Source organism: Carex rostrata, chromosome 28 (assembly GCF_964058835.1).
Source record: "Carex rostrata chromosome 28, lpCarRost1.2, whole genome shotgun sequence".
In the NCBI taxonomy this organism is placed as follows: Eukaryota; Viridiplantae; Streptophyta; class Magnoliopsida; order Poales; family Cyperaceae; genus Carex; species Carex rostrata.
Window position 1 is genome coordinate 5,261,388 of NC_135945.1, and position 26,273 is coordinate 5,287,660.

At 33.5% G+C, this 26,273-nt stretch overlaps 2 protein-coding genes and 1 pseudogene across 3 annotated transcripts; all 3 read right to left on the reverse strand.

Annotated features, from left to right (window-relative positions):
- On the reverse strand, positions 1-25,364 carry LOC144545659 (WAT1-related protein At4g30420-like). The gene is made up of 5 exons (XM_078294215.1): positions 25,171-25,364; positions 24,854-24,917; positions 19,761-19,922; positions 19,516-19,667; positions 1-217 (listed from the first exon to the last, which is right to left on the reverse strand). The coding sequence occupies exons 1-5, from the start codon at positions 25,362-25,364 to the stop codon at positions 1-3; spliced, it is 789 nt and encodes a 262-aa protein (XP_078150341.1).
- Positions 1,641-2,785, reverse strand: LOC144545582 (WAT1-related protein At4g30420-like; annotated as a pseudogene). Its single transcript, XR_013508557.1, has 4 exons — positions 2,657-2,785; positions 2,428-2,552; positions 2,106-2,334; positions 1,641-1,863 (listed from the first exon to the last, which is right to left on the reverse strand). The product of XR_013508557.1 is annotated as a WAT1-related protein At4g30420-like (transcript).
- LOC144545983 (uncharacterized) lies at positions 14,399-16,253 on the reverse strand. The gene is made up of 5 exons (XM_078294533.1): positions 16,102-16,253; positions 15,623-15,738; positions 15,231-15,544; positions 14,986-15,165; positions 14,399-14,574 (listed from the first exon to the last, which is right to left on the reverse strand). The coding sequence occupies exons 2-4, from the start codon at positions 15,689-15,691 to the stop codon at positions 15,054-15,056; spliced, it is 495 nt and encodes a 164-aa protein (XP_078150659.1). The 5' UTR covers positions 15,692-15,738; positions 16,102-16,253; the 3' UTR covers positions 14,399-14,574; positions 14,986-15,053.
- Positions 25,365-26,273: the final 909 nt, after the last annotated feature.

Below are 26,273 nucleotides of genomic sequence, written 5' to 3' on the forward strand. Positions count from 1 at the left end.
CTATTTTTCCAATTCTGACTTGTTTGTCAGAAGGGGTTGTTCAATATCAGTTTCACAATTTTGAGATTCAGTTTCTATTGAGGTGGAAATCTTTTTATAATCTATAATTCTCTTTTTATAATCTATAATTCTCTGTTCTTTCATTCTCCTCAAATCCTCTGCTTTACCCCATAACACTACATACAGTCCTCCAATAATGGCAGTAGCACCAACAAAGCTGGAGAAGAAATTAGCAGAAACAATTTGTGTCAACTCTTAGAAGCAAAAAAATGTAATAAGAAGTTATAATACTAATAGTAGATATATATTGGTAATATATTGTAATAACCGGTATAAGTGTTGGTCGCCTGCGAGTCAACCTTTGTCATTCCAAGTCCTTTTTTTTTCTCATTATTTATAGATTTTTCATTGATTTACTGTTTATTTATGGTGGCAATCAAGTTTCTCACTGAGGATTTATAATGGTAAAACTATCCTGACTATGAATTTTGTGAATGATTTTGAACACAATTACCTTCCAATGTGGAGCTCTTCATGAAGAATAATAGAAGAAAGAACCGTTGTAATTATAGTCGAGAGCGGGTTAAACATAGCACAATACAGAGGCCCTCTGACCAATATGCACCACGATTGCGGATAGAAGGTCACAGCAGATCCAAAGAAATCCTGAAAATGGAGAAAAGAAGAAAAATGTCAAAATAAGAAAAAAGATTGTCAAAACAAGCAAATAGGTTTCCAACTGGAATGTTAATAAATATCCAGTCGAAAACATCATCTGGCTACTTTGAGTATTCATAATTCCTAAAAACTAGTAATAATTCCAATAAAACTCAATTTTATTATTTTCTCTTGATAGTAGTACTCCAAGTTTTCAACTGAACTCAAACTATGTCCAAATTCCGATTATGGCTTGACTCTGTTAGTTGGCTGCAAGTGCCATTGGCTCCACCATAAGCCTTGATTTTTTCTAAAATTCTGCAGATTGAAAATAACACGAGAAATTTGAGTTTAGAAGGCAAACCATACTAATTGCTTACTCAATTCAATTTCTCCGTGCACATAATTTTTTGTACTCCTTTGTATTCCTTTGTACTTTCAATTTTGTATAATGATTTTTGCCTAAATAATAGCACTTGGCAGTTCAAGAGCAACTCAGATTGTTGAAAACTTTGATAGAAGAGAAATGTTTGTAAAGTTGGTCATTCAAATTATGAAACTAAGTAGCGACAACATAGTCCGTATAAGATTTGAAGAAAAGTTGGTATTTAAATTAATTAGGAGAGAGCTTAAACCAGTAACAAGGTGGCTGAGAGAGGAGTTTGTCACTGGTCAATCACCTCTGCCGCTATCACTGGAGAAGAGATCGGGGAGATGGTTGCGCTGGTCAGTCACGTCTGGTCTGGGAGATGGTGCCGCCGCCGCTCTCTCTCTCTCTCTCTCTCTTTAGGTTTTCACGTGAGGAAGAGAAGGTCGGAACAGGAGAAGAAGAGGAGGCAGGAGAAAGAAGAGGAGGAGAAGGGGGTATTTTAGTCATTAATTATTTGGAGTGGCATTTTTACAATTTCAAATTTTGGGATGACATTTTTATAATTTGAAGATTTTGGAGTGGCAAATAACCAATTTTCCCTTAATTATATCTATATATGTCCCCCTTAAATAACTAATAGATCTGAAAAGAAAGCAAAAGGGTTAGTTAGGTACAGCATATATGCAAGCAAAGAGGTCACTCAGAGAAGTGAAGCACCAAATGCTCAAATCACCAGGATGCATGTAAAATGTTGCGGCGGCTTCTTGTTGGGCTGACATTATGCATGTCCATGCCGAGAGCGATAACGGGTCGGAGTACAATTTATAAATGGGAACCTACAAAGAAAGGGAAAGAACAAAATTATCATATTTCATTGGAACCAATCTTACGAGTAAAGAAATTATTTGCAACAATATATATCTAGTATATATGCATGTGAAATATAACAAGATCTGGCTAGTTTAAAAAATCTTTTAAACAAGATCTGGAATTTAGTAATAGGAGTACACAAAACTTTCTTTTAATTTATTCTTTATATTCACAAATCAATATTGTTGTAACCTTTAACAAAATGTACCTGTAATATAAGCCATAAAGACCAGAAACTTCTTGATCCCATGAGACAGAGGCCACCGATAACCCATTTGTCGATATTCATGTGAAGATCCACCATTAAATTTTGGAAAGACATGTTTAGAAGATTTGGTCCTTTAAAGAAGGCCATTGTCATTGCTCCTCCTACACAAATCATGGTGCCAAGTATCTTAGCCCAACTTCTTAAACTTCTTAATTGCACTGTCTCTAATCTGTAAAATGCGAAATGACGAATTCAAATAATTTCATTGTCTCTTAATTTCACATATAAAATAAGTTAAAAATTTTTAGAGTATAAAACATACCCAACAGAAGCAGCCATTACAAAAGTAATTGCTGGAATTAGGTTGGCCATATATAGCTGCTGCCATTGATGGAGAACCCAAATTAATGTACCACCTGATAATACAATGACTGATTCATTGTGGCACTGTTGAGTATTTATATAAGACATTGGAAAAGTAAAAATTTAAATATAAATCAATATAATAAATAGTCAGCTTAATATTGAATTGCAAGTCAGTTCATACTTACCCTGCTAAAGCTGCAATGAAAACCAATCCAAAACCTTTAAAACTGAGAGACATGTCAGAAACCCTGCCCCTGTAAATTCGTTAAGTTCGAGTTAATCAAGATGCTTAACATTTTAAATTAATTCAGATCAACAAATGATAATTGATCATGACACGAGTATTGATGTTGTGTAAAACACAGACATGCAGTATAATTGAAGTTCATAAGCTATATATATATGGAATTCATCTTGAATATTCAATGTTATTAAACTTATCTAGCCGGCTGTTCAAAAGTACATTATATATAATGCACGTGTATATGAAGCCAACCCGTTTATTTATCTGAAGTCTAAAATAATTTGGATACAGTAAGTAATTGGATAAATATATAGTAGACGGCCACTGGTAATTAAACCCAATTAGTTTAGTTTAGTCCTCAATGTTCAATCCTGGTTTTTTAATTATATATGTCGCATAAATATTAATTAATTAATTCAATACTATACGTACCTGATCAGATTGAAAGTACCCAACGCATGCAATGCAACAATTAATATACACAAGTTAATTATTTATAAAAAATGTGAAGTAATAGTAATTTTTTTTATTGATAAAAAACATTAATCACCTGATCAGTATGATTGTCAATTAATTGCACCAATATTTGCACTGTGAGAAGAGAGAGACAGAGAGCAAAATTTCATTAATTAATTAAAATATAAAACTAAATAAAGTAACTCAAAATTCAGTTCCGCGTGAATTTTGAAGAAAATTTTAGTCCCATACTCTAAAGTAACTAAAACTTTCAGTTGGGATCGGATCCGTTCGTTAGCTTTACTCGCACCGATTCCAACCCTCATCTCATCCGACAGCATGACTTCAAACTCAACATTTCTCTTATCTTACTCTTACCGGTACACAATTAATTAACTCTCAAAGAACTCTAGCTATCACGTACGTCACATTTATTTTCCAACTGGGCTGGGCCTCTTTTTCCATTCTCTCTCTCCCTAACAAAAGCAAGGGGTGGGGGGGTCCATTAACCAGCTGTCTCATATCAACCTAGAGTATTAACAATACCCTTAACGGGTATACCCTACCCTACCCGCCCGTGCCCGAGCCTGGGTATGGGTCGGGTACTCGGGTACGCGGATAAGGACAAAAACCGGACCGGACCCGGTTTTTTTGATCAATATCCGACCATACCCTACCCGACTATATCCGTACCCGACTAAACCCGTACCCGACTACCCGTACCCGTATACCCGACCACTGGTCATGCCATTTCAAAATTCAAAATTTGTATTTTTTTCCCCCCAAAAAAATCAGAAAAAAACCAGAAAAAACCAGAAAAAAACCAGAAAAAAACCAACAAAAAAACAAAAACAAAAAAACCAGAAAAAAAACTGCAAAAAAAAAAAAAAAAAAAATACCCGTACCAGTACCCGCCCTATCCGTCAAGGGTACACGGGTACGGGTATAGGACGGGTAGGGTATGGTTTTTCAAAAATATACCCGACCATACCCGTACCCGAATATCCTTGTACCCGTCCTACCCGTACCCGAGACGTACCCGTACCCGTCCCGGGTATATCCGGGGTACCCGTACCCGCCCGACCATTAATACCCTATATCAACCCAACCCAATCCAATCTGTATAAATGAAATGGAGCAAGTGCTTAAATGTGAGTCCATCCATATGCTGTATGGATACACATAAACTCTTCATGCTCGTATTGATATTGTCTTGTAGAGCGAGAAGTTCTGATCGGAACACAGAGAAACGAGCCGCAAGCACGCACCTATGGGCAGCGAATGTGTGCTTTTTTACAACAAAAATAATATCTGCAAAATCCCCGGTTTCTAGGAGTGTACTAATTAGGTCTAAAGGAGGTGATATTAGCATTTCTTCTTCATCCGGCTGCTCAAGTGCTGAAGGCTCAGAAGGTTTTGTTGATATTACCTGGGGTTGTTGTGGCCGTCGCAGGCATGGTTCTGAAAATCGGAATCGAAATCGGAATCGGTTACTTGACCATAGAATTGGAATCGGAAAAATCGGTTGGAATCAGCTGAATCGGATCGGAAACTCGGATATTTTTGACAGAAGCTTATTTTGTACTAAAAAAAAATCAGAAAATTAATAAAAATAATAATTTGTCATAAAATAATGTGAAAACAAAATTTCACTAAAATAATACACTATTATAATATAATACAATAAAATATATTAGCATTTATAATAAAATTAATTAATAATATTTTTGCAGATAATTAATTTCATATAGTATGATTATACACAGTAATTCAATCTGTTCTTATAATTTAAATAATATGTAAATTTGTTGAAGTATTTTATATTGTAATACAAAAATAGTAAATATTATCAATATATAAAATGATTTTGGTTAATTTTGTATAAACGGATAACAGTAACAAAACTTCCCTATCCTTAATTGTGATCTTTACAAAATTAAAGGAGTTTGTCCAAATTTGTACCATTACATAAAATGTTTCCTTAGATAGCATAATCAACATTAAATGCGGCATTAAATATTTTCATTAATTTTGGTATTAATAAAACAAATACTATGTTAGCATACTATATATGTTAGCGCTGAATATGCGTTCAGAATAGTTGTTTTCTATTTAACAATCTGCTTGTACATGGTCCACAATAAACCATTAATATTTCCAAAACAAAGTAGTACGTCACACATACACCTAGTCTATTCAATATTTTATACTCTTTCTTCTTCTTCCTGCATCTGCGACTCCCCCAAATCCTTTCGCCACACCCCCAAATTCTTCGACCGACATTGCAAAAATTCAAAATTGACCCGATTAAAGTACTAAAACAATATACTTTTGCTGCACAGACCCGAGAATCGCATAGACCCTATTTCCTCTTTCTCCTCCGCCTTGAATCGGCACAGGTTAGTGAGATTGAAAATATTTTTTCTTTAAATCGGCTCAATTTACTTTAAATCGGCTTGAATCGGTGTAACTCTGCCGGAAAATCGGAAAATCGGCCGATTCCGTCACTGTTCATCCGATTTTTTTGAAAAAAATCGCACAAATCCAAGAATTGGGCAAAAATCGGCCCGGTCCCATCCGATTCCGAGTTGAATCGGCCGATTTTTTGCACTATGGTCGCAGGCGCATAGATTTTGCCCGTGCTTTCTTGGACCCATCAAAATTGACCCATAAAAAGAATTTATGCACGAAGCAATCATCATTAGAATACTTCTCTTGATCTTCTTTGGTAAAGTACGTTAACAGCACCATGGGGAGACCCAATCCCTCGCCAAGAGGGGTTGCTTTGAAATCCATCTCTTCATTTATTTTTATAAAAGTGTCTATCTTCCATTCGGCTTCGCTACTGTAATCCTGCACCGAGGACATGTAGCCATATTTCTTGACTACCACTGTATCATCTAACAAACAGAGACAATACCACAAGAATTTTCCAACTGGGTATAGGCGGATCTCCCATTCGATATCGCCTATGGTAAAGGGACCATACTTGGTATTATACATTCTTTTGAAGGATTTTTTTTTTTCAATAATTCTTCGTTTATTCGGCCCTGCAGTGCAAGCCGTGAAACCTCCTTTGTTTCAACTGTAAACATTCCTTCAGCAAATGAACCCATTGTTGGATGAGGTGAAAAAAAAAAGCCATTGAGGTATTGCACAAATTAAGAATTTGGAGGATGATTGATAGCGAACAGAAATGAAAGAGCGATTCAATTTAGGGGGTAATTAACAGGGAAAAGACTATTTCTCTGTGTGCTCAGCACGCAGCTAAGACATGAGATATCGTTACAATGATTTGAGAATATTCCTTCCAAATTATGTTTATTAATTGCAACATGTTATCTACTATTCAATAAAGTCAAACATACAGATGTTTGAATAAATTTATAAAAAATTTCTTTTCTTTTGCACATCAATTCCGTACGGACCTTACTAATGAAAATCTAGTTGCTGCCAAATTAGGATTTGAGGCCTTAGGCCTGCTTGTATTTGGGCCTAGATACGTAACACATAAATTAAAAATAGTTGGGCCTGAACGATTCCTAATTTTATATTTGTAAATTTGGAGCCTCAATAAACCCCTTTCATTTTTGAAGCTCCCCTATGTGTGCTCAAGCTTTGATTCATATCTGCTATAGCAGAGTTCAAATTGAATTATTGATAAATACTAAAATACCCCATTAATTAGCCTCAATTCTTTTCTGGTTCATTTAAGTTCCAGTCCTGTATGGAAGTTGCAAGGTATAAAAATTTCTCTATGAAGCGGGTCATGAATATATATAGTAGATTTTGGTGATTTTCTTCCAAGCAAGAATACAATTATAACTCTGTACTTTGGCACATAAATGCATGAGAATTATATGATTATAATGGAATCCTTTCTCTGTTCTGTTACACAACCAATTAGCGCATGAAAAATTCAAGAAATTAAAAAAAAAAAAAAATTGATGCTCCTGTTTCAAATTGACCAATTTACACAACTCCACCAACTAATAGGATTCTGAATTAAACTTGCAAGATCACCACCTCCATTCCTTTCTTTGAGAAGAAATAAAGATCATATTAGATTTCCAAAGAATATATATATATATATTTATATAATTAAAATAAGAAAAAAGGAAAATGCCAATATGATACAAGCAATTAAACAACATGAACAACTTAACAAAAACACAGATCACAACAAAACCTTAGAAAAACAAAAAGCTGGATAAACTCCTATCCCTGTTAGAGATATCAGTGGGTATATAATGTGGGAAATAATTAGGAATACAAGAGTGGTAGGTAGGAGATGTTTAGAAATAAACCATAGTATAGTCTGTAAATGAACTTCATTGTAATTGTAATTGATACACAAGATTAATACAATATTCATTCTCTATTTCTTAAATCCTTCAATCCCTTTTATTACTTGCAACTACTGAACAATTTTGAGCAGACCGCACTCTTGATACTCCGAGAGATCTATTGCAGTTATCATGGAGTCGGCAACCACCTTGGTAAGCTTCTTCTCGCATATTAACTTGAGCCCTTCAATTTTAAAACAATGCGCTGCGACAAACATGCGGTGGTATCTCTCTGGTGGGGTAACCTCCTCGAAGTCAGGCGGCAAGGTATCGGTATAAATGAAATGGAGCAAGTGTTTAAATGTGAGTCCATCAATGTGCCGTACGGATACACATAAACTCTTCATGCTCATATTAATATCCTTTTGTAGGGCGAGAAGTTCTGATCGGAAAACAGACGAACGAGCCGCAAGCACACACCTATGGGCAGCAAATGTGTCTTTTTTCACAAGAAAAATAATATCTGCAAAATCACCAGTTACCAGGAGGGTTGATGAGGCTGTCGAAGGCACATAAAGATTTGGTGATATGAACTCGGGTTGATGAGGCTGTCCAAGGCACACAGCATTTGCCGGCGCCTTCCTGGAATCATCGGCAATGACCCATAATACGAATTTATTCAAGAAGCAATCATCTTTAGAATATTTCTCTTGATCTGATTTGCTAAAGATTGTTAACTGTACCATGGAGAGACCCAACGCCTTGGCAAAGGGGTCTACTTTGAAACCCTTCTCTTCGTTCAGGTGGATCTTCCAATCACCATTTCTACTGTGATCCTGCACCAAGGATATGTAGCCAAACTTCTTGACTACCACTGCATCATCTAACAAACAGAGATAATAGCACAAATATTCTCCGAACGGTAATAGGCGGATCTCCCATTTGAGGCCTTAGGCCTGCTTGTATTTGGGCCTAGATCAGTAACATATAAATTAAAATAGTTGGGCCTCAACGATTCCTAATTTTATATTTGTAAATTTGAAGCCACAATATAAGAACCAAAATGTCATTTTGGTCTGAGCCATTTCGTAGATTTCGATAAAAAAAATAATGGTAAAACTTGTGAAAACACCTGGGATCAAAATGGTATTCCGATCTTGAAAAAAAAAATTCGGACCAAAATGGCATTGCGGTTCTTATGCTTTCTGTAAAAAACCGAAGGAATCAAGTTGGTTTGGTAAAATATTGTTTTTTATTTAATGTTTTTTAAAAAAAAAAATCTGCAATTGATGTACTGATCAAGTGATCATCATCTCATGGAGCCCACAATAGGCTGTCGTTTGCTGTATCTATCTATGTTGCAAAATTTGGATTGTTGGACTTAGGCCTGCTAATATTTGGGCCTGGAATCTGTAACCAATCAATTGAAATAATTGGACCTGAACAATTCATCTTGGTTCAAATTAGCAAATACATTGCGCAATTGTCAATACCTCATCCCTTGCAAATTAACATCTATCCCAAATATTAAGTATTATTTCAATAAATATTAGCATCAAAATATTGGGCCCTGCGGTGCAAGCCATGAAACCTCCTTTGTTTCAACTGTAAACACTCCTTCAGCAAATGAACCCATTGTTGGATAAGGTGAAAAAAAAAAAGCTTTTGAGGTATTGCACAAATTAAGAATTTGGAGGATGATTGATAGGGAACAGAAATGAAAGAGGGCTTCAATTTAGGGGGTAATTAATAGGGAAAAGACTATTCAATAAAGTCAAAACATACAGCTAAGACATGAGATATAGTGATAATGATTTGAGAATATTCCTTCCAGATTATGTTTATTTATTGCAACATGTTATCTACTATTCAATAAAGTCAAAACATACAGCTGTTTAAATAAATTTATATATTTTAATTTCCTTTCCACATCAATTCCGTACAGACCGTACCAGTGAAAATCTAGTTGCTGCTAAATTTGGATTTGAGGCCTTAGGCCTGCTTGTATTTGGGCCTAGATCCGTAACACATAAATTAAAAGTAGTTGGGCCTGAACGATTCCTAATTTTATATTTGTAAATTTGGAGCCACAATAAACCCCTTTAATTTTTCAAGCTCCCCTATGTGTGCTCAAGTTTTGATTCATATCTGCTATAGCAGAGTTCAAATTGAATTATTGATAAATACTAAAATACAACATTAGTTACAATTCTTTTCTGATTCATTTAAGTTCCAGTCCTGTATGGAAGTTGCAAGGTATAGAAAATTCTCTACGAACAGCATATATATAGTAGATCTTGGTGATTTTCTTCCAAGCAAGAATACAATTATAGCTCTGTACTTTGGCACATAAATGCATGAGAATTACATAATTATAATGGAATCCTTTCTCCGGCCGTTCTGTTACACAACCAATTAGCGAAAGAAAAATTCAAGCAATTAAAAACAAAAAATCATAATTGATGTTCCTTTCAAATTGACCAATGTACACAGCTCCACCAACTAATAGGATTCTGAATTGAACTTGCAAGATAACCACCTCCATTCCTTTCTTTGAGAAAAATAAAGATCATATTAGATTTCCAAAGATTATATATATATATATATTATAATATTTCTCTTTAGCAAGTGATTTCTTTGGAAATATTCTTTGGAAGAAGCAATCATTCCTTTCTTTAGCAAATCCATACATATTCATATTTCCAATCTAATATGGTACAGTTAACATACTTTAGCAAATCTGAAAATTATGTACCATTCAGATCAAGTGATTTTCTACCTATCTAAAAAATAATAAAAAAATTATAAAAATTGTAAAATTTGGTTTGCAAGTACATATTCATATGGAGATTATGTTGAATAGTTCGGATCGACCGTTAGGATTTTGAAACCTCAAATATTGAGCCGTTGCATGGAAGCATCTATGCTACGCGTAGCACCGTAGCCAACTCCTATATATATATATATATATATATATATATATAATTAAAATGAGAAAAAAGGAAAGTGCCAATATGATACAAGCAATTAAACAACATTAACAACTTAACAAAAACACAGATCACAACAAAACCTTTGAAAAACAAAAAACTGGATAAACTCCGATCCCTGTTAGAGATATAAGTGGGTATATAATGTGGGAAATAATTAGGAATACAAGAATAGTAGCTAGGAGATGATTAATTGGAGATGTTTAGAAATAAACTATAATATAGTCTGTAAATGAACTTCATTATAATTGTAATTGATACACTTAAGATTAATACAATATTCATTCTCTATTTCTTAAATCCTTTAATCCCTTTTATTACTTGCAACTACTGCTAACATAGACATAGGTGGTCGACTTCTTTTGTACCCAGAACAGTTGAAGCAATTATTTCAATCATGCTGAACAATTTTGAGCAGACCGCACTCATGATACTCCGAGAGATCTATTGCGGTTATCATGGCATCGGCAACCACCTTGGTAAGCTTCTTCTCGCATATTAACTTGAGCCCTTCAATTTTAAAACGATGCGCTGCGACAAACATGCAGTGGTATCTCTCTGGTGGGGTAACCTCCTCGAAGTCAGGTGGCAAGGTATCGGTATAAATGAAATGGAGCAAGTGTTTAAATGTGAGTCCATCAATGTGCCGTACGGATACACATAAACTATTCATGCTCATATTAATATCCTTTTGTAGGGCGAGAAGTTCTGATCGGAAAACAGATGAACGAGCCGCAAGCACACACCTATGGGCAGCAAATGTGTTTTTTTTCACAAGAAAAATAATATCTGCAAAATCACCAGTTACCAGGAGGGTTGATGAGGCTGTCGAAGGCACAGAAAGATTTGGTGATATGAACTCGGGTTGATGAGGCTGTCCAAGGCGCATAGTATTTGCCGGCGCCTTCCTGGAATCATCGGCAATGACCCATAATACGAATTTATTCAAGAAGCAATCATCTTTAGAATATTTCTCTTGATCTGATTTGCTAAAGATTGTTAACAGTACCATGGAGAGACCCAACGCCTTGGCAACGGGGTCTACTTCGAAACCCTTCTCTTCTTTCATGTCGATCTTCCAATCACCATTGCTACTGTGATCCTGCACCAAGGATATGTAGCCAAACTTCTTGACTACCACTTCATCATCTAACAAACAGAGATAATAGAAGAAATATTCTCCGTACGGTAATAGGCGGATCTCCCATTCGATGTCACCCAGGGTAAAGGGACCGTACTTGATAGTATACATTCTTTCGTAGGATTTTATTTCGTCCAATTCTTCATTTATTCGACCCTGGGGTGCAAACGTTGAAACCTCCTTTGTTTTGAAAGTATACACTCCTTCAGCAAATGAGCCCATCGATTGCTGCCTGAGGTGAAAAAAGCTTTTGAGTATTACACAAATCAAGAATTTGGATGATGATTATTGAGGAAGCCTTTGATAGGGAACATAAATGAAATAATATTGCACAATTACCTTCCTTTCATGCTCAGCAAGAGATGATTAGTGACAAAGATATTTGTTCCTTTATACTTACTCTTTTGTGCTCATTCGTGCCTTGTTTAGCTCACTAAGTTCATATTCTGATTATAGTTACAAGTAAAGAAGTTTGATGAATTTAAAAAAAAGAACAAATCACACAACCTGAACAGATTTATCAAAGGTTAGTATTTTGGTCATATCTTTCTCAAACTGACTTGGATTTAGCTAAACAAAAAATTTCTGGAAAATTGTAAAGGAATCTACAACATCTATATTTTGAGTATCTTTAAACATATCTTGGCCAAATAATTTGTTGATAGGTTGAAATTATATAGTAAAAAATCTAACATCATAAATTGATGTTAGTGGGTCATGATTAGTAGGTCTTGGTGATTTTCTTCCTGGCAAGTATACAATCTTAGCTCTGTAGGCTGTAGTTTGGCACAGAAATGCATGAGAATCATATTATTACAATGAAATCCTTTTGCCATTCCGTTGGACGGCCAATTAGCAGCGCAGTAGCAATTGCTTCAACAATTCAGCAATTCAAAAATAAAACATTATTGATTTTCCTTTGAAATTCAGTAATGTACCATCTCCACCAACTAATTATAATAAGATTCTGATTTTTTATTTTTTTTTATAAAAGGCTTAACAGCCCGTTTCATTTAAGCATGAAACCATCTTAACTTACATGCTACCTTGTAATATCTAAACCAGATAGTAATCTTTTCCCAAAATCCCTACACTGCTTATCATCTTGGTTGAGGTGAAAAAAGTTTTTGAGGTATTGCACAAATTAAGAATTTGGATGATGATTGATAGGGAACAAAAATTAAAGAGGGCTTCAAAAGAGTGTGTAATTATGTGCTCAGCACGGAGCTGAGAGATGAGATTTTAGTGACAAAGTTATGAGAATATTCCTTCCAGATTATGTTTATTTATTACAACATGTTATATACTATTCAATAAAGTCAAAACATACAAATGTTTTTATAAATTTATATATATTTTATATTTCGTTTGCACATAATTTTTTTTATCCGTAGTTCCGTACTGGTAAGATATGAGAATATTCCTTCCAGATTATGTTTATTTATTGCAACATATTATCTACTATTCAATAAAGTCAAAACATACATATGTTTTTATAAATTTATATACATTTTATATTTCGTTTGCACATCAAAAATCCGTAGTTCCGTACTAGTAAAAATCTAGCTGCTGCTAAATTTGGATTTGAGGCTTGTTTTTGGGCCTAAAATCTGTAACCCATCAATTGAAATTATTGGACCTGAAAGATTCGTATAATTTAAGTATTTGTATAATTTACTCATAACTTCCTTTTTTGTATTTTTTTTCCGTTTCAATTTTCAGATACTTATTTTAATTTTATTTTTTCTTACAGAAAAAAATTCCCAGTCTGCAAGTGGTTATTTTCATGAAAAGACTGACAGGCCAGGTAAGTTGTGATGCGTAAAAATGAAAACTTGAAAACAACGAACAAGGTGTGTAACAAAATTTTTAAAACAAATAACTGTGGCTCAAATCAGTTGAGCCTTATATTTAAAAAAAAAAAATGAATTAACAGAAATACTAGAATATATACTTGAAAGTAAGAATTTTAACAATGGGTCCCTCAATTGTAATGTCCTTATGCAAGTGCCGTTTTCTTATTATCGATAATTCGCCATGGTCGTCTATTTGTTCCGCGACACCACTTCCTGTGTTAATTGTTTCACGCCCCTCGATGTTTCTTTGAGGATGCATGGTGGCTCTTTCTTCCTTAGTGTATGTTTGCCTGCATCTTTTGTTGTATGATTCGTCATGAGCATCCTTGTTGTTGCTAAGGCGACAATCACTAGTACAGAATAACAAATTAACCACGGTCAAAAATTAAAATTACTCACGGATTCTCTACCGTGAGTAATGTGGGCGTTTGTAAAAGTGAAGGTTTACAACCACGGTTGCCGAACCGTGACAAGATTAGCGCTCCAATCTGATTACCCACGAATTAGCGTTTCATTTCACCTTTTTAGCCACACCATTTATTCACAGTTAACTCATTTCACCTTTTAGCAACACCCTTTCTCCAACCTGATTAGCGTTTCATTTCACCATTTTAGCCACACCCTTCACCCACAGCTAACTTTTTTCACCATTTTAGCTATACCCTTACACCCTTTTAGCCACACCCTTCACCCACGACTAATTCATTTCTAACTCATTTCACCCTTTTAGCCACACCCTTAATAGTGGTTGTTCTTTTAGCCCAAATTTAGTTTTAATATTAATATCCATTTTTCATGACTAACAATATCAATATTTAGTAACAAATGCAAATACCAAAAATCACACCATTTGAACAAAATATCACTACATAATACTATTTAGAGTTAGACAATTATCAAGATCACATCATAATTGCACTTCCATCAACACTGCCCTACATTATATAACCCACATACCTAAACTAGACACAGTTAAACAGTAAGAATTACAAAGTATTTAGAACTATAACTAGAATTAACTATTTACAACTAATCACTTGAAGTGCTCATCCATGAAGTACTCTAGCCCACATGCCTCTTATTTCATGGAGCTGATCCATCGGAAGAGGCACAACACCTGGTTAGAGAAACTGCATGCAAAATTATAAAATGTTAAATGAACTCAAGTAATTTAGAAAAATCCCATAATTTTCTTGGAAAACCTAAGTATGAACTAAAGAGGGATATTGTGCAACAGCAAGGCCACTGCATGCCCTTAGATAAAATAATGTATAATAGAACTAACATACATTATTTGGAAATGTTTTTTGATGCCTTGCGAGGAATGATTGCTTACTGCTTGTAATACTTCATGATCTTATAATATGTTTTATCTGTTGGCTGGTTTGGATCCATCATAAACACACTATTTTTACAAGGACAAAAGAAGAAGAAGATCCAGTGTTTACTGTAGTTTTAAATAATTTTAATATATAATCAACAAATAAGATTAATTAAATATAAAAAAGTTGAAGTAATATATATAAGTCTAATCAACTGACTCTTGAAAGAGTGGTGCGAGGACAAATGGCTTCCCTTGGGCTTGGGATTGAAGGAGGGCACCACACATCTAATCTATTGCTTGTTTGGGCGCCATATCAAGAGAGACCTCATTAATGCGTCCGGGATCCAGAAAAGCACAAAAGTTTTGTTCCATTGTTGAACACAACTTGCTTAAGTGCCTGCAAATGATTAGATAATTAATTAAAATAGAGAAAAATGCTTGACAACAACTTAACAAACTTACATTGTGAAAACAGTCAGAATCGAGATATCGAGCCATCCACATGTTAGAAAAAGATTGATGTCATTGTAATTAACTAGAATTGGCCCACCGTCATGGTATAATTCTCCTTGCGGAACTTCAACAACAAAGGACCTCCGATCTTCAGGTAACTTCATCAAACAAGTGTGAAGTGTTTTCAAGTTGGATGACAGAAAGGTACATTTATCTTCCTCGACAAGAGGTCGATCATGTGAGGTTGGCCTCTCATCATTGCTGATTCTTTTTCCTCTGCCTACTTTGATAGCCTTAGTTTTGCCTTGATCATTCGTACCTATCTGCTTTAATAAATGTACATATTTTAAAAATGAGAAATATAAAATAAAAGTAGATAGTAAGAATTGTACATATTTTACCTTGTCCAAAATAGCTCCAATCTTGGACCATTGAGTAAAACTGTTTAATGCATCCTTAAGATAGTGCATTTCATCATTCTGGACGGGGAGAGGAATATCACCAAATCCACTTGTACCTTCACATTTGATCAACAGAGATAAGTGCCCAATTATACAAAATAAGAAAAATCAACTAGAGTTGAATGATACATAGAAAATTAACCCATAAAAATAATAACGGCAAGCCTAAATACTGACCAGCACTCAATCAAGTATATACTGGAAGGAATTTGTGTCAGGTCCCCATGAAAATAACAGAACTATTCTTTGTGGAATTTTATCGAACACCTTAAGGACACAACTAAATATGAATTACCAAACACTAAATAAACAAGAATCACCTTTCATATAATCAATGAATGACACAAGAATTTCATCTAAATTAAAACCTTCAGACATAGACAGTTATTGAATGAAAACACAAAATAATCGGTACTCACCAAGAGAGAGACGGGGGCAGCCTTACGCTGAGCGGCGGAAGGAGAGTGCTGGGGCGAAGTTGCTAAGTACCAAAGAGTGAGGAGGCGGATCGATTTGCGCTGATCGCAGAGAGACACCGAAGTTGCTGAGCGGTGGAGCGGCAAAGAAATCAATTTTGAAAAACCCTCTCGTTTTCAGTTTTTGCGTGGAGAGCGTGGAGAGAGAGGGAAATGAAAAGAGAATTTTGTGAAACATTGTGAAGCGAATGAAGTATTTAAAGTGTTCAGCTATTACACCAATGGCATTTATTTTTTGTTCACAATAAATCTGTATCAACCATAAAATAATTCATATGAAACGAAGGGACCATATATAGAACCGGATTTGCATATTTGGTTCATTTATATAACAAATAAATTTTATACAATCACATAGTTATATTAATATGGTTCGATATATTGACAAATTATTTGTATTTATTTATTTTTTATATTTTTGAACCAAATTTTCAATAGAACTTAAAAAAACGTATAATATGTTTTATTGGCGAATAAAAATACGAAACACGATAAAATGCGAAATATTTTTTTGGGGGTTTTATTTGGGTTTTTTTTTTTTGCTTCCTTGTGGTACCAAATCATTCCCGAATTATACCTGAATTATTCCTGAATCACAAAATTTTTTACCCCGCCAAACCATAGCCGAATTATTTGTTTGTCACTATACACGATTATGCATGTGTTTCAATCCATTATACAAAAAGTAATATTTTAAGAAAAAAAGAAGTAATATTTTGTTCGCAATACACTTGATTTTTATTTAAAGATGAAACTATTGAAAAAATATATGAAAATGAAAGTGTATTAAATGGAGAAAATTTGAATTTTTCTTAATTATGATAAATGTAAATTACAAGAAATATAAAATGAGAAGTATAAATCACTTTTGAATTTACATATTAGAGTTTAAAATTATATTTTAAATTTTCTTGTCTAACACATGAAAAATGAATTAACACTTATTGAACGTACAATACTTTGCGGCTTATATTCTTCGGTCTGCATTGAAAAACACAATAACAAATAATCATTGTAAATTCATAAATTAAAAATATATTTGAATTTTATAATAAAAATTATTATTAAATGTACCTATCAAGCTTCATCAAGCACGATCATTGATCAACCCATATTCCTTCTGCGTGATCAGATCTCATGTAAATTGTTTCGTTAGTATCATCACTTGAACGTTGGTCAGATTGTATGCCAATAGAAAATGGGGGTAGTTCGTCAAAATGATCGTAGTCTTCTTTATCTACTACATTTTCAACTCCAATGTTAAAAATGGAAACCTTTTTTCAATTATTTATTTTTTTGGAAATTTTTATAAAAAAAACTATAACATAATATGAGAGGGTGAAAAATAGTAACTTCTTTCCAAAATTAACTTTGTCATATTACATAAATAATTACATAAAATGGGCCAAGAACCAAAATACAAAAAAAAATTATATATATATATAGAGATGGGCTACAGTGAGTTGCGAAGTAAAGCGACTATTTTACTTCACGATCATATTTTGCGATTTTTAAGTTCAAAACGTCGATCCGAACCGTTCATCTTGTTCTCCATATTGAAATGTGCTTGGAGACCAAATTTTACATTTTTTGGAATTTGTTTACTATTTATTAAGCAATTTTGAAAGTCGCTGATCTGATGATCCAGAAAATTTTACTGTTTTTTACTGTTCACAGCAAAACAGCAATTTTCAAAAATGCTTAATAAATAGTAAAAAAATTCCATAAAATGTAAAATTTGGTCTCCAAGCACATTTCAATATGGATTAAACATCTAACGGTTCGGATCGGTCGTTTGGACTTTCACAATAAAAATACGGCGTGAAGTAGAAACGCGTTTTACTTCGCAACTCACCGTAGCCCACCTCATATATATATATATATATATATATATATTATATTTCCTAGAATTATAAATATATATATTATTTCTAAAATTAACTTGTAACATTTCCAAAATTAACAACATATTATATTTTTCAAAATTAATGATATATTATATTTGTAAAATTAATTTGTCACATTTTCAAAATAACGATATATTTATTTTCTTCTTCTCATTAGACGTCTGCACAAATTTATATATTTTTTGTTTCTTATTTTATTTATTTTGAGAACTGGAAGGCATGAATTTTCTAAAAAAAATATGTAAAAATATATTTTTTTGTGCATATTAAAAAAATTATTGATGAAAAAATCAAAGTTACAAATACATAACAATTTAATTAGAAAATGGTTCTTTATATGTTCTGGCCTATCAAAAATGGCCTATCAAAAATGGTTCTTTAATAACATCCAATCTTGATAGCTACTTTCAAGGTTGGTCTTTAAATTTGTCCGTTCCAGATATATATCAGTATCGCTTTTTTGCTATGCCCGACTGATGTGCCGATATTAAACGTACATTTTCCACTAGTACGTAGGAGCCTTAAGCGATCAAATGGTCTCCATGTTGGTCGTTATTATTGGTCCTTGCTTCATAACCTTGTCTGAATAAAAATGCTAGACTGGTTTGAGCTGGTGTTTGAGCAGGTAGACAGGTCTTTTTAATTCATACACGAATAAATTGTGCCAAGCAGACCTATTGTGCTGTCTTGTCATTTCAGTATAATTTAGAACGATTATTTCAAGCTAGAGTATATAGTACAGAAAATATTTATTTAGATTTGAATGATTTTGGTGTTTAATTTTGTATAGAGTCATATTAGAGATTAGTTACTTACTGTTGGGAGTCATATTAGAGATGTTAAACTTTGACTAAGTTTGTTAGTCTTAGTTTACTGTGAATTTCAAATGTTCCCAATTGAAAGATAAAATAGCAGAAATTAAATTTTGTTATTAAATGACATAGTCTTTGATAAAAAAGATCATATATAGCTAACAAAAAATTGAAACATTACTCTATTTTTCCAACTCTGACTTGTTTGTCAGAAGGGCTTGTTGGATATCAGTTTCACAATTTTGAGATTCAGTGTCTATTGAGATGGAAATATTTTTAAAACTTAAATTTCTCTGTTCTTCCATTCTCTTCAAATCCTCAGCTTTACCCCATAACACTACATACAATCCTCCAATAATAGCAGTAGCACCAACAAAGCTGTAGAACAAATTAGAAAAAATAATTTCTGTCAACTTTTAGAATAAAAAAGAAATACAGTTATTAGAATCTACACTAGTAATAGTAAACCTTTTCCGTTCCAATTCATTTTTTTGTTCCTTTATTATTTATTAATTTGTCATTGATTTACTTATATTTATGGTTTTATTCAAGCTCCTCGATGAGGATTATAAGATGAGGATTTATAATGTTAAAACTATCTGACTATGAATTTTGTGAATGATTTTGAACACAATTACCTTCCAATGTGGAGCTCTTCATGAAGAATAATAGAAGAAAGAACTGTAGTAATTATAGTCGAGAGCGGGCTAAACATGGCAGAATACAAAGGCCCTCTAACCGATATGCACCACGATTGCAGATAGAAGGTCACAGCAGATCCAAAGAAACCCTGTAAATCATGGATTAATCAACGGTATCAATATATGTTCCTCTTAAATAGCTAAGAGATCTTTAAAGAAGGCAAAGGAGTCAAGTTAGGTACTGCATATATGCAAGCAAAGAGGTCACTCAGAGAAGTGAAACACCAAATGCTCAAATCACCAGGATACATGTAAAATGTTGCGGCGGCTGCTTGTAGGGCTGACATTAAGCATATCCATGCCAAGAGTGATAACGGGTCAGAGTACGATTTGCAAATGGGGACCTACAAAGAAATGGAAAGACCAATATTGTCATATTTCATCAGAACTGCTTTATGTACAACTAAGAAGTTATTTGCAACAATCAAGTATATATATACGAGGAGGGATCCACTTACATTCTTTTTGGGTGACACCAGATTACACTCTACATTTTCAAAGTTCAAATCTTTTAATATGATGGATATATTTAAATGTGTTTGCAGATCACATTTTACATTTTTTTTTGAATTTTTTTTACTATTTATTAAAATAGGTACAAAAATTCAAAAGTCTGAAAACAATTTTGTCAAAATACTTAATAAATAATAAAAAAATTCAAAAAAAATGTAAAATTTAATATGCAAGCGCATTTTAATATATCCACCATGTTGAATGGTTTGGATTGACTATAATTTGGACTATGAAAACATAACAAGATCTGACTAGTTTAAATAATATTTTAATCAAGATCTAGAAGTTAGTAACACAGAGTACACAAAACTCTCTTTTAATTTGTTCTTCTTATTCACAATTTGGTATTATTTTACCTTTAACTAAAGTTACCTGTATCTTAGCTTCATGGATGCTTGACACGGGAGCAGAAAAGTGTATAAATTAAGCTTGGTGGACCAAGGCATGCATGCATGAGCCCATCTGTTACCGGTACACTTAATTAGGAGCCACATAATCAACAGCTAAAAAATCATGTCAAGAAATATTAATTTTTAAGTATTTATAATATTTTTCAATTACTGAAACCAAAAAAAAAATGTCTAACCTCGCATGTCAATATAATATAACTATTAGTATTTATTAATTATTTTAATTTTATTGATGTTTGAAATTGGTCTGGATCAGTTCGAAATTGGTCTGGCTCGATTCGAAATTGGTCTGAATCGTTCTAAAACCTCTAAATCTTCCGATTCTTCTATGATTCGTCTCAATTCGAATTATTAACAAACCAAATTGAACTAGTTCGAATCGTATACCGAATCAAACTCGAACTCTTCTGTTCGAAACCCTATCTCGAATCAAACCAGCTCGGTTCGAAATTGGTTCAAAAGAGACCCGTTAGTTGAGCTTAACATTGTTATGAAGACTGAAGATAATGATTCAGCTTAACATTATCTAAAGCACAAAAGAGGTCCGTTAGTTGAACAATGGGCTGATATCACTACTACAAAAATGGTCATTGTACACTGCACATTGTACACGAATTTGACAATTTTATATAAAAACCGTATAGAAATTGTAATTTTTTGGAAGCCCGAAATATCTGTGGGATCTCTATACGGATATTTATTAAAGAATCAGTGTAGAAAGCCATGAGAGATCTACACGGACGTTTATTAGGAAATATACACGGCTTATTGTTTAAATAACAGTGTAGAAAGCCTTGAGAGAGCTACACGGATATTTAATTAAAGAATCGTGCAGAAAGGTAAGAATTGTACACGGATATTTATTTAAATAACAGTGTAGAAAGCTTATAAGAGCTACACGGACGTTTAATAAAGAGCCGTGTATAAAGGTAGAAATTGTACACGGTTTTATTTGGTTTAAATAACAGTGTAGAAAGCCTTGAGAGAGCTACACGGACGTTTAATAAAGAGCCGTATAGAAAAGTTACTTTAGGGTTTTGGTTATATAAAAGACCTTCTCCTTTCAGCGCCGTTTTGCGCCGTTTTGATCAATTAATACTCTCTGTCTCTCTGTTGGTTTGATTTCTGCACACAAGGAGACTAGATCTGAGATCTTTAAAGTTAATTTGTACCTCTCCTCTCTCTCTCTATCTTGCTAAGGTTATCTCGGTAAGATTAGTCATGTATATATATACTTCTCTTTTTTTTGTGCCGAATTCTCATATTGGCACATAGTGTTTTTTAGTTAAAAATAAATATATAATTTGTAATAGTTCTTCAGTTTTTTTTGGCTTATTGCCGAACCAAAGTCAAAGTAGCTTCAACTTCATCTGCGGTGTGGATTTTCTTGCTTCGGAGAAAGAGATAGCGAAGTTGGTCTTGCCCGCTGGCTTTGAGTGTCCATACCTTCCCGTCGGTGATACTTTTGAATAGGAATAGCGAACAACTTCTAAGAGCGGCAGGAGTGGAATGACTATTTACTATAGCTACCTATAGAGTGAGGGTAAGAATTCAAAATAGTATTAGTCGGGAGAAGATGAGGACTTCGAGTTGCAAAGGAGAAGTCCAAATAGTTGAGTCAAAAGCGGATACTGAGAGATGCATCATTCCAACATGCTTTTGTGAGATAAAATGCAACAAGAGGAACGTTGAAACGGTCGATCTGTTAGTCAACAATTTGCTTGTCGTAGGAGAAAGAAATAAATATATTTGGTGCCGAATTCCTTGTGCCGAGATATATTTATTTTCTTGTGCCGAATTCCTTGTGCCGAGATATATTTATTTTTGGTTAGATATATATATCTTTTGGTGCCGAATTCTCATCTCGGCACAAACATTAAAAAAAAAAATTGATTTCCTTTGGGGCTGAATTCTCATCTCGGCACAAGATTTCTTTAAAAAAAAAATTGATTTTCTTGGTGCCGAATTCTCATCTCGGCACAAGAAAAAGAAAAAATTGGAAAAAAAATAATTCTACACATATATTTAACTAAAGTCCGTGTATGAAGTATGCGTAAAAAAATATTAATAAAAATTATAACAGAGCTAAACGGACATTTACTAAATATCCGTGTAAAAATGTTTTTAAACATTAAAAAAATTAATAAAAAAAAAAATAAGAGAGCTACACGGATATTTAGCTAAATATCTGTGTAGAAAGGTGTTTCAACATTAAAAAATATTAAAAAAAATAAGAGAGCTACACGGACATTTAGCTAAATAACCGTGTAGAAATCTAATTGTACACGACTTTTTATGTAATAATCCGTGAAGCTCGGTTATGGAGAGCGCCAATGTCAAGGATTTGTAAACGGTTGTTTATGTAATAATCCGTGTAGCTATCAGTAATTGTACATGGTAAATATCCGTGTGTATATATACAAGGATTTCTACACCGTGGCAGCCCACGTGGCAAGAAATCCGTATAGCTCGCTTGTTTATGTCCGTGTATAATCACTTATTCTGTAGTAGTGTATCAAGCAAAGATACTACCAGACCTTTTTACTTAAAAAGAGGACCATAACTTTTTTAAATTATTTTTCAATTTTGAACAAAACAATAATTTTTCTATATTTTTTGTAAAATCTATGAATTTATTTTTGGATAATTTTTAATTCTAAACTTCTTTAGAATTAATGTTGTAAACTGTTTATTAAAAGACACAAAGTTTAATTATGAGACGGTAAAATATACATATCACAACGAGCAACAGGTTGTTTGAGTCCATTTCATATTAAAAACCGTATAGGAATGTTTAAGCATATTTTCAGATGAGATTATGCGGGCTTCAGAACTTTTATGGGATTAATAACAAAAAGTTATTTAAAAATATCACAGGACACAAATTGTAGTTTCAATGCTTGATTTTGGTTTTGCATTTCAAATTTTCTCTCGAATGAGATGAGATGTCAATCCTCAGTAGATTCTTCTACATATATAAGGGGCCGTGCCGCCTTATGGGTTTCTCGAATTCATCTACAGTAAGTGTTTGAAAAACATATCTTTCTTAAATAGTTCATACGCCCTCCAAAACTGTCAGTGTTTAAAATATGTTTATTTTTTATTTTTTTTTGCACAGTTGATTTGATATGGCCCCTTCTCTCTACTTAAAGAATAACGGGCTTAACATATGGCCTGAATTTGGAAATCTGAAATTGCTTCATGTTTTAGATTTGAGTCATAATGGGTTAACAGGTCCACACCCGCTTCAATAAGCAAGCTTATGACTTATGAGAGGGAGGGAATAAATAGTGGCGAATGATGGTCAGTTTTTCAAATTTAAGTTATGAAGGAAACCCGGGTGGGTTTAAGTAAGTCACCTTCCAGTAACTGCAATTGCGATTCTTACTTGCAGCTGCAGAGCAGATCGAGAAGACAATAATATTTAATTTAATGGTCAAGTCAAGTGATTTAATTTGTAGCTATAACATACATAGTACGTTTGGCTTTGAATTTATGATTTAGTGAGGCTATATATATATGGTAATATTTGTATATGAATTGGGATTGCAGAAGTTAACCAGTTATGGAGTTGAATTGAGCTTGAGTGAAAGGTGAGAGTATAATTGAAGTTCATAAGCTATATATATATCGAATTCATCTTGAATATTCAATGTTATTAAACTTATCTAACCGGCTGTTCAAAAGTACATTATATATAAAGCATGTGTATATGAAGACAACCCGATTATTTATCTAAAGTCTAAAATAAATTGTATACAGTAAGTAATTGGATAAATATCTAGTAGACGGCCACTGGTAATTAAACCCAATTAGTTTAGTTTAGTACTCAATATTCAATCCTGGATTTTTTAATTATGTCACATAAATATTAATTAATTAATTGTTCAATACTGTACGTCCCTGATCAGATTGAAAGTAACCAACGCATGCAATGCAACAATTAATATACACAAGTTAATTATTTATAACAAATGTGAAGTAATAGTAATTTTTTTTATTGATCAAAAACATTAATCGTCAGATCAGTATGATTGTCAATTAATTGCACCAATATTTGCACTAATGGCCATGGTGTGGTGTTTCTTCTTTAATTAAAATATAAAACTAAATAAAGTAACTCAAAATTAAGTTCTGCGTTAATTTTGAAGAAAATTTTAGTCCCATTCTCTAAAGTAACACAAACTTTGAGTTCCAACCCTCATTCTCATCCAACGGCACAACTTCAAACTCAACATTTATCTTACCGGCCGGTACATAATTAATTAACTCTCAAAGAGCTCTAGCTATCACGTACATCACATGTTTTCCAACTGGACTGGGCCTCTTTTTCCATTCTCTCTCTCCCTAACAAAAGCAACGGGTCCATTAACCAGCTGTCTCATATCAACCCAACCCAATCCAATCCAGTGGCACCTAACAAAAGCAACGAGTCCATTAACCAGGATAAACCGATCACTTGTATTAATTACTTGAGTTCCACTCCGACAAACTCATCGGTGGAACAAGCATTTATTTCTTGATTCATGTTGTGATCATGTTGAACTACTTTGAACAGACCGCACTACTCCGACAAACTCACCATCGCTACTGTAATCCTGCACCAAGGACATATAGCCATATTTCTTGACTGCCACTGTATCATCTAACAAACAGAGATATATAATACCACACGAATTCTCCAACCGGGTATAGGCGGATCTCCCATTCGATATCGCCTATGGTAAAGGGACCATACTTGGTATTATACATTCTTTCAAAGGATTTTATTTTCAACAATTCTTCGTTTATTCGGCCCTGCGGTGCAAGCCGTGAAACCTCCTTTGTTTCAACTGTAAACACTCCCTCAGCAAATGAACCCATTGTTGGATGAGGTGAAAAAAAAAAATCTTTTGAGGTATTGCACAAATTAAGAATTTGGAGGATGATTGATAGGGAACAGAAATGAAAGAGGGCTTCAATTTAAGGGGTAATTAACAGGGAAAAGAATATTTCTCTGTGTTCTCGGCACGCAGCTAAGACATGAGATACAGTGACAATGATTTGAGAATATTCCTTCCAGATTATGTTTATTTATTGCAACATGTTATCTACTATTCAATAAAGTCAAAACATGCATACAGATGTTTGAATAAATTTATATATATTTTCTTTTCTTTTGCACATCAATTCCGTACGGACCGTACTATTGAAAATCTAGTTGCTGCCAAATTTGGATTTGAGGCCTTGGGCCTGCTTGTATTTGGGCCGAGATCTGTAACACATAAATCGAAAATAGTTGGGCCTGAACGATTCCTAATTTTATATTTGTAAATTTGGAGCGACAATATATAAACCCCTTTGATTTTTCAAACTCCCCTGTGTGTGTTCAAGCTTTGATTCATATCTGCTATAGCAGGGTTCAAATTGAATTATTGATAAATACTAAAATACACCATTAGTTAGTTTCAATTCTTTTCTGGTTCATTTAAGTTCCGGTCCTGTATGGAAGTTGTAAGGTATAGAAAATTCTCCACGAACAGCGTATATTAATGGTAGTGGGTCATGAATATATATAGTAGATTTTGGTAATTTTCTTCCAAGCAAGAATACAATTATAGCTCTGTACTTTGGCACATAAATGCATGAGAATTATATAATTATAATGGAATCTTTTCTCCGTTCTGTTACACAACCAATTAGTGCATGAAAAATTCAAGCAATTAAAAAAAAAAATCATAATTAATGTTCCTTTCAAATTGACCAATGTACACAGCTCCACCAACTAATAGG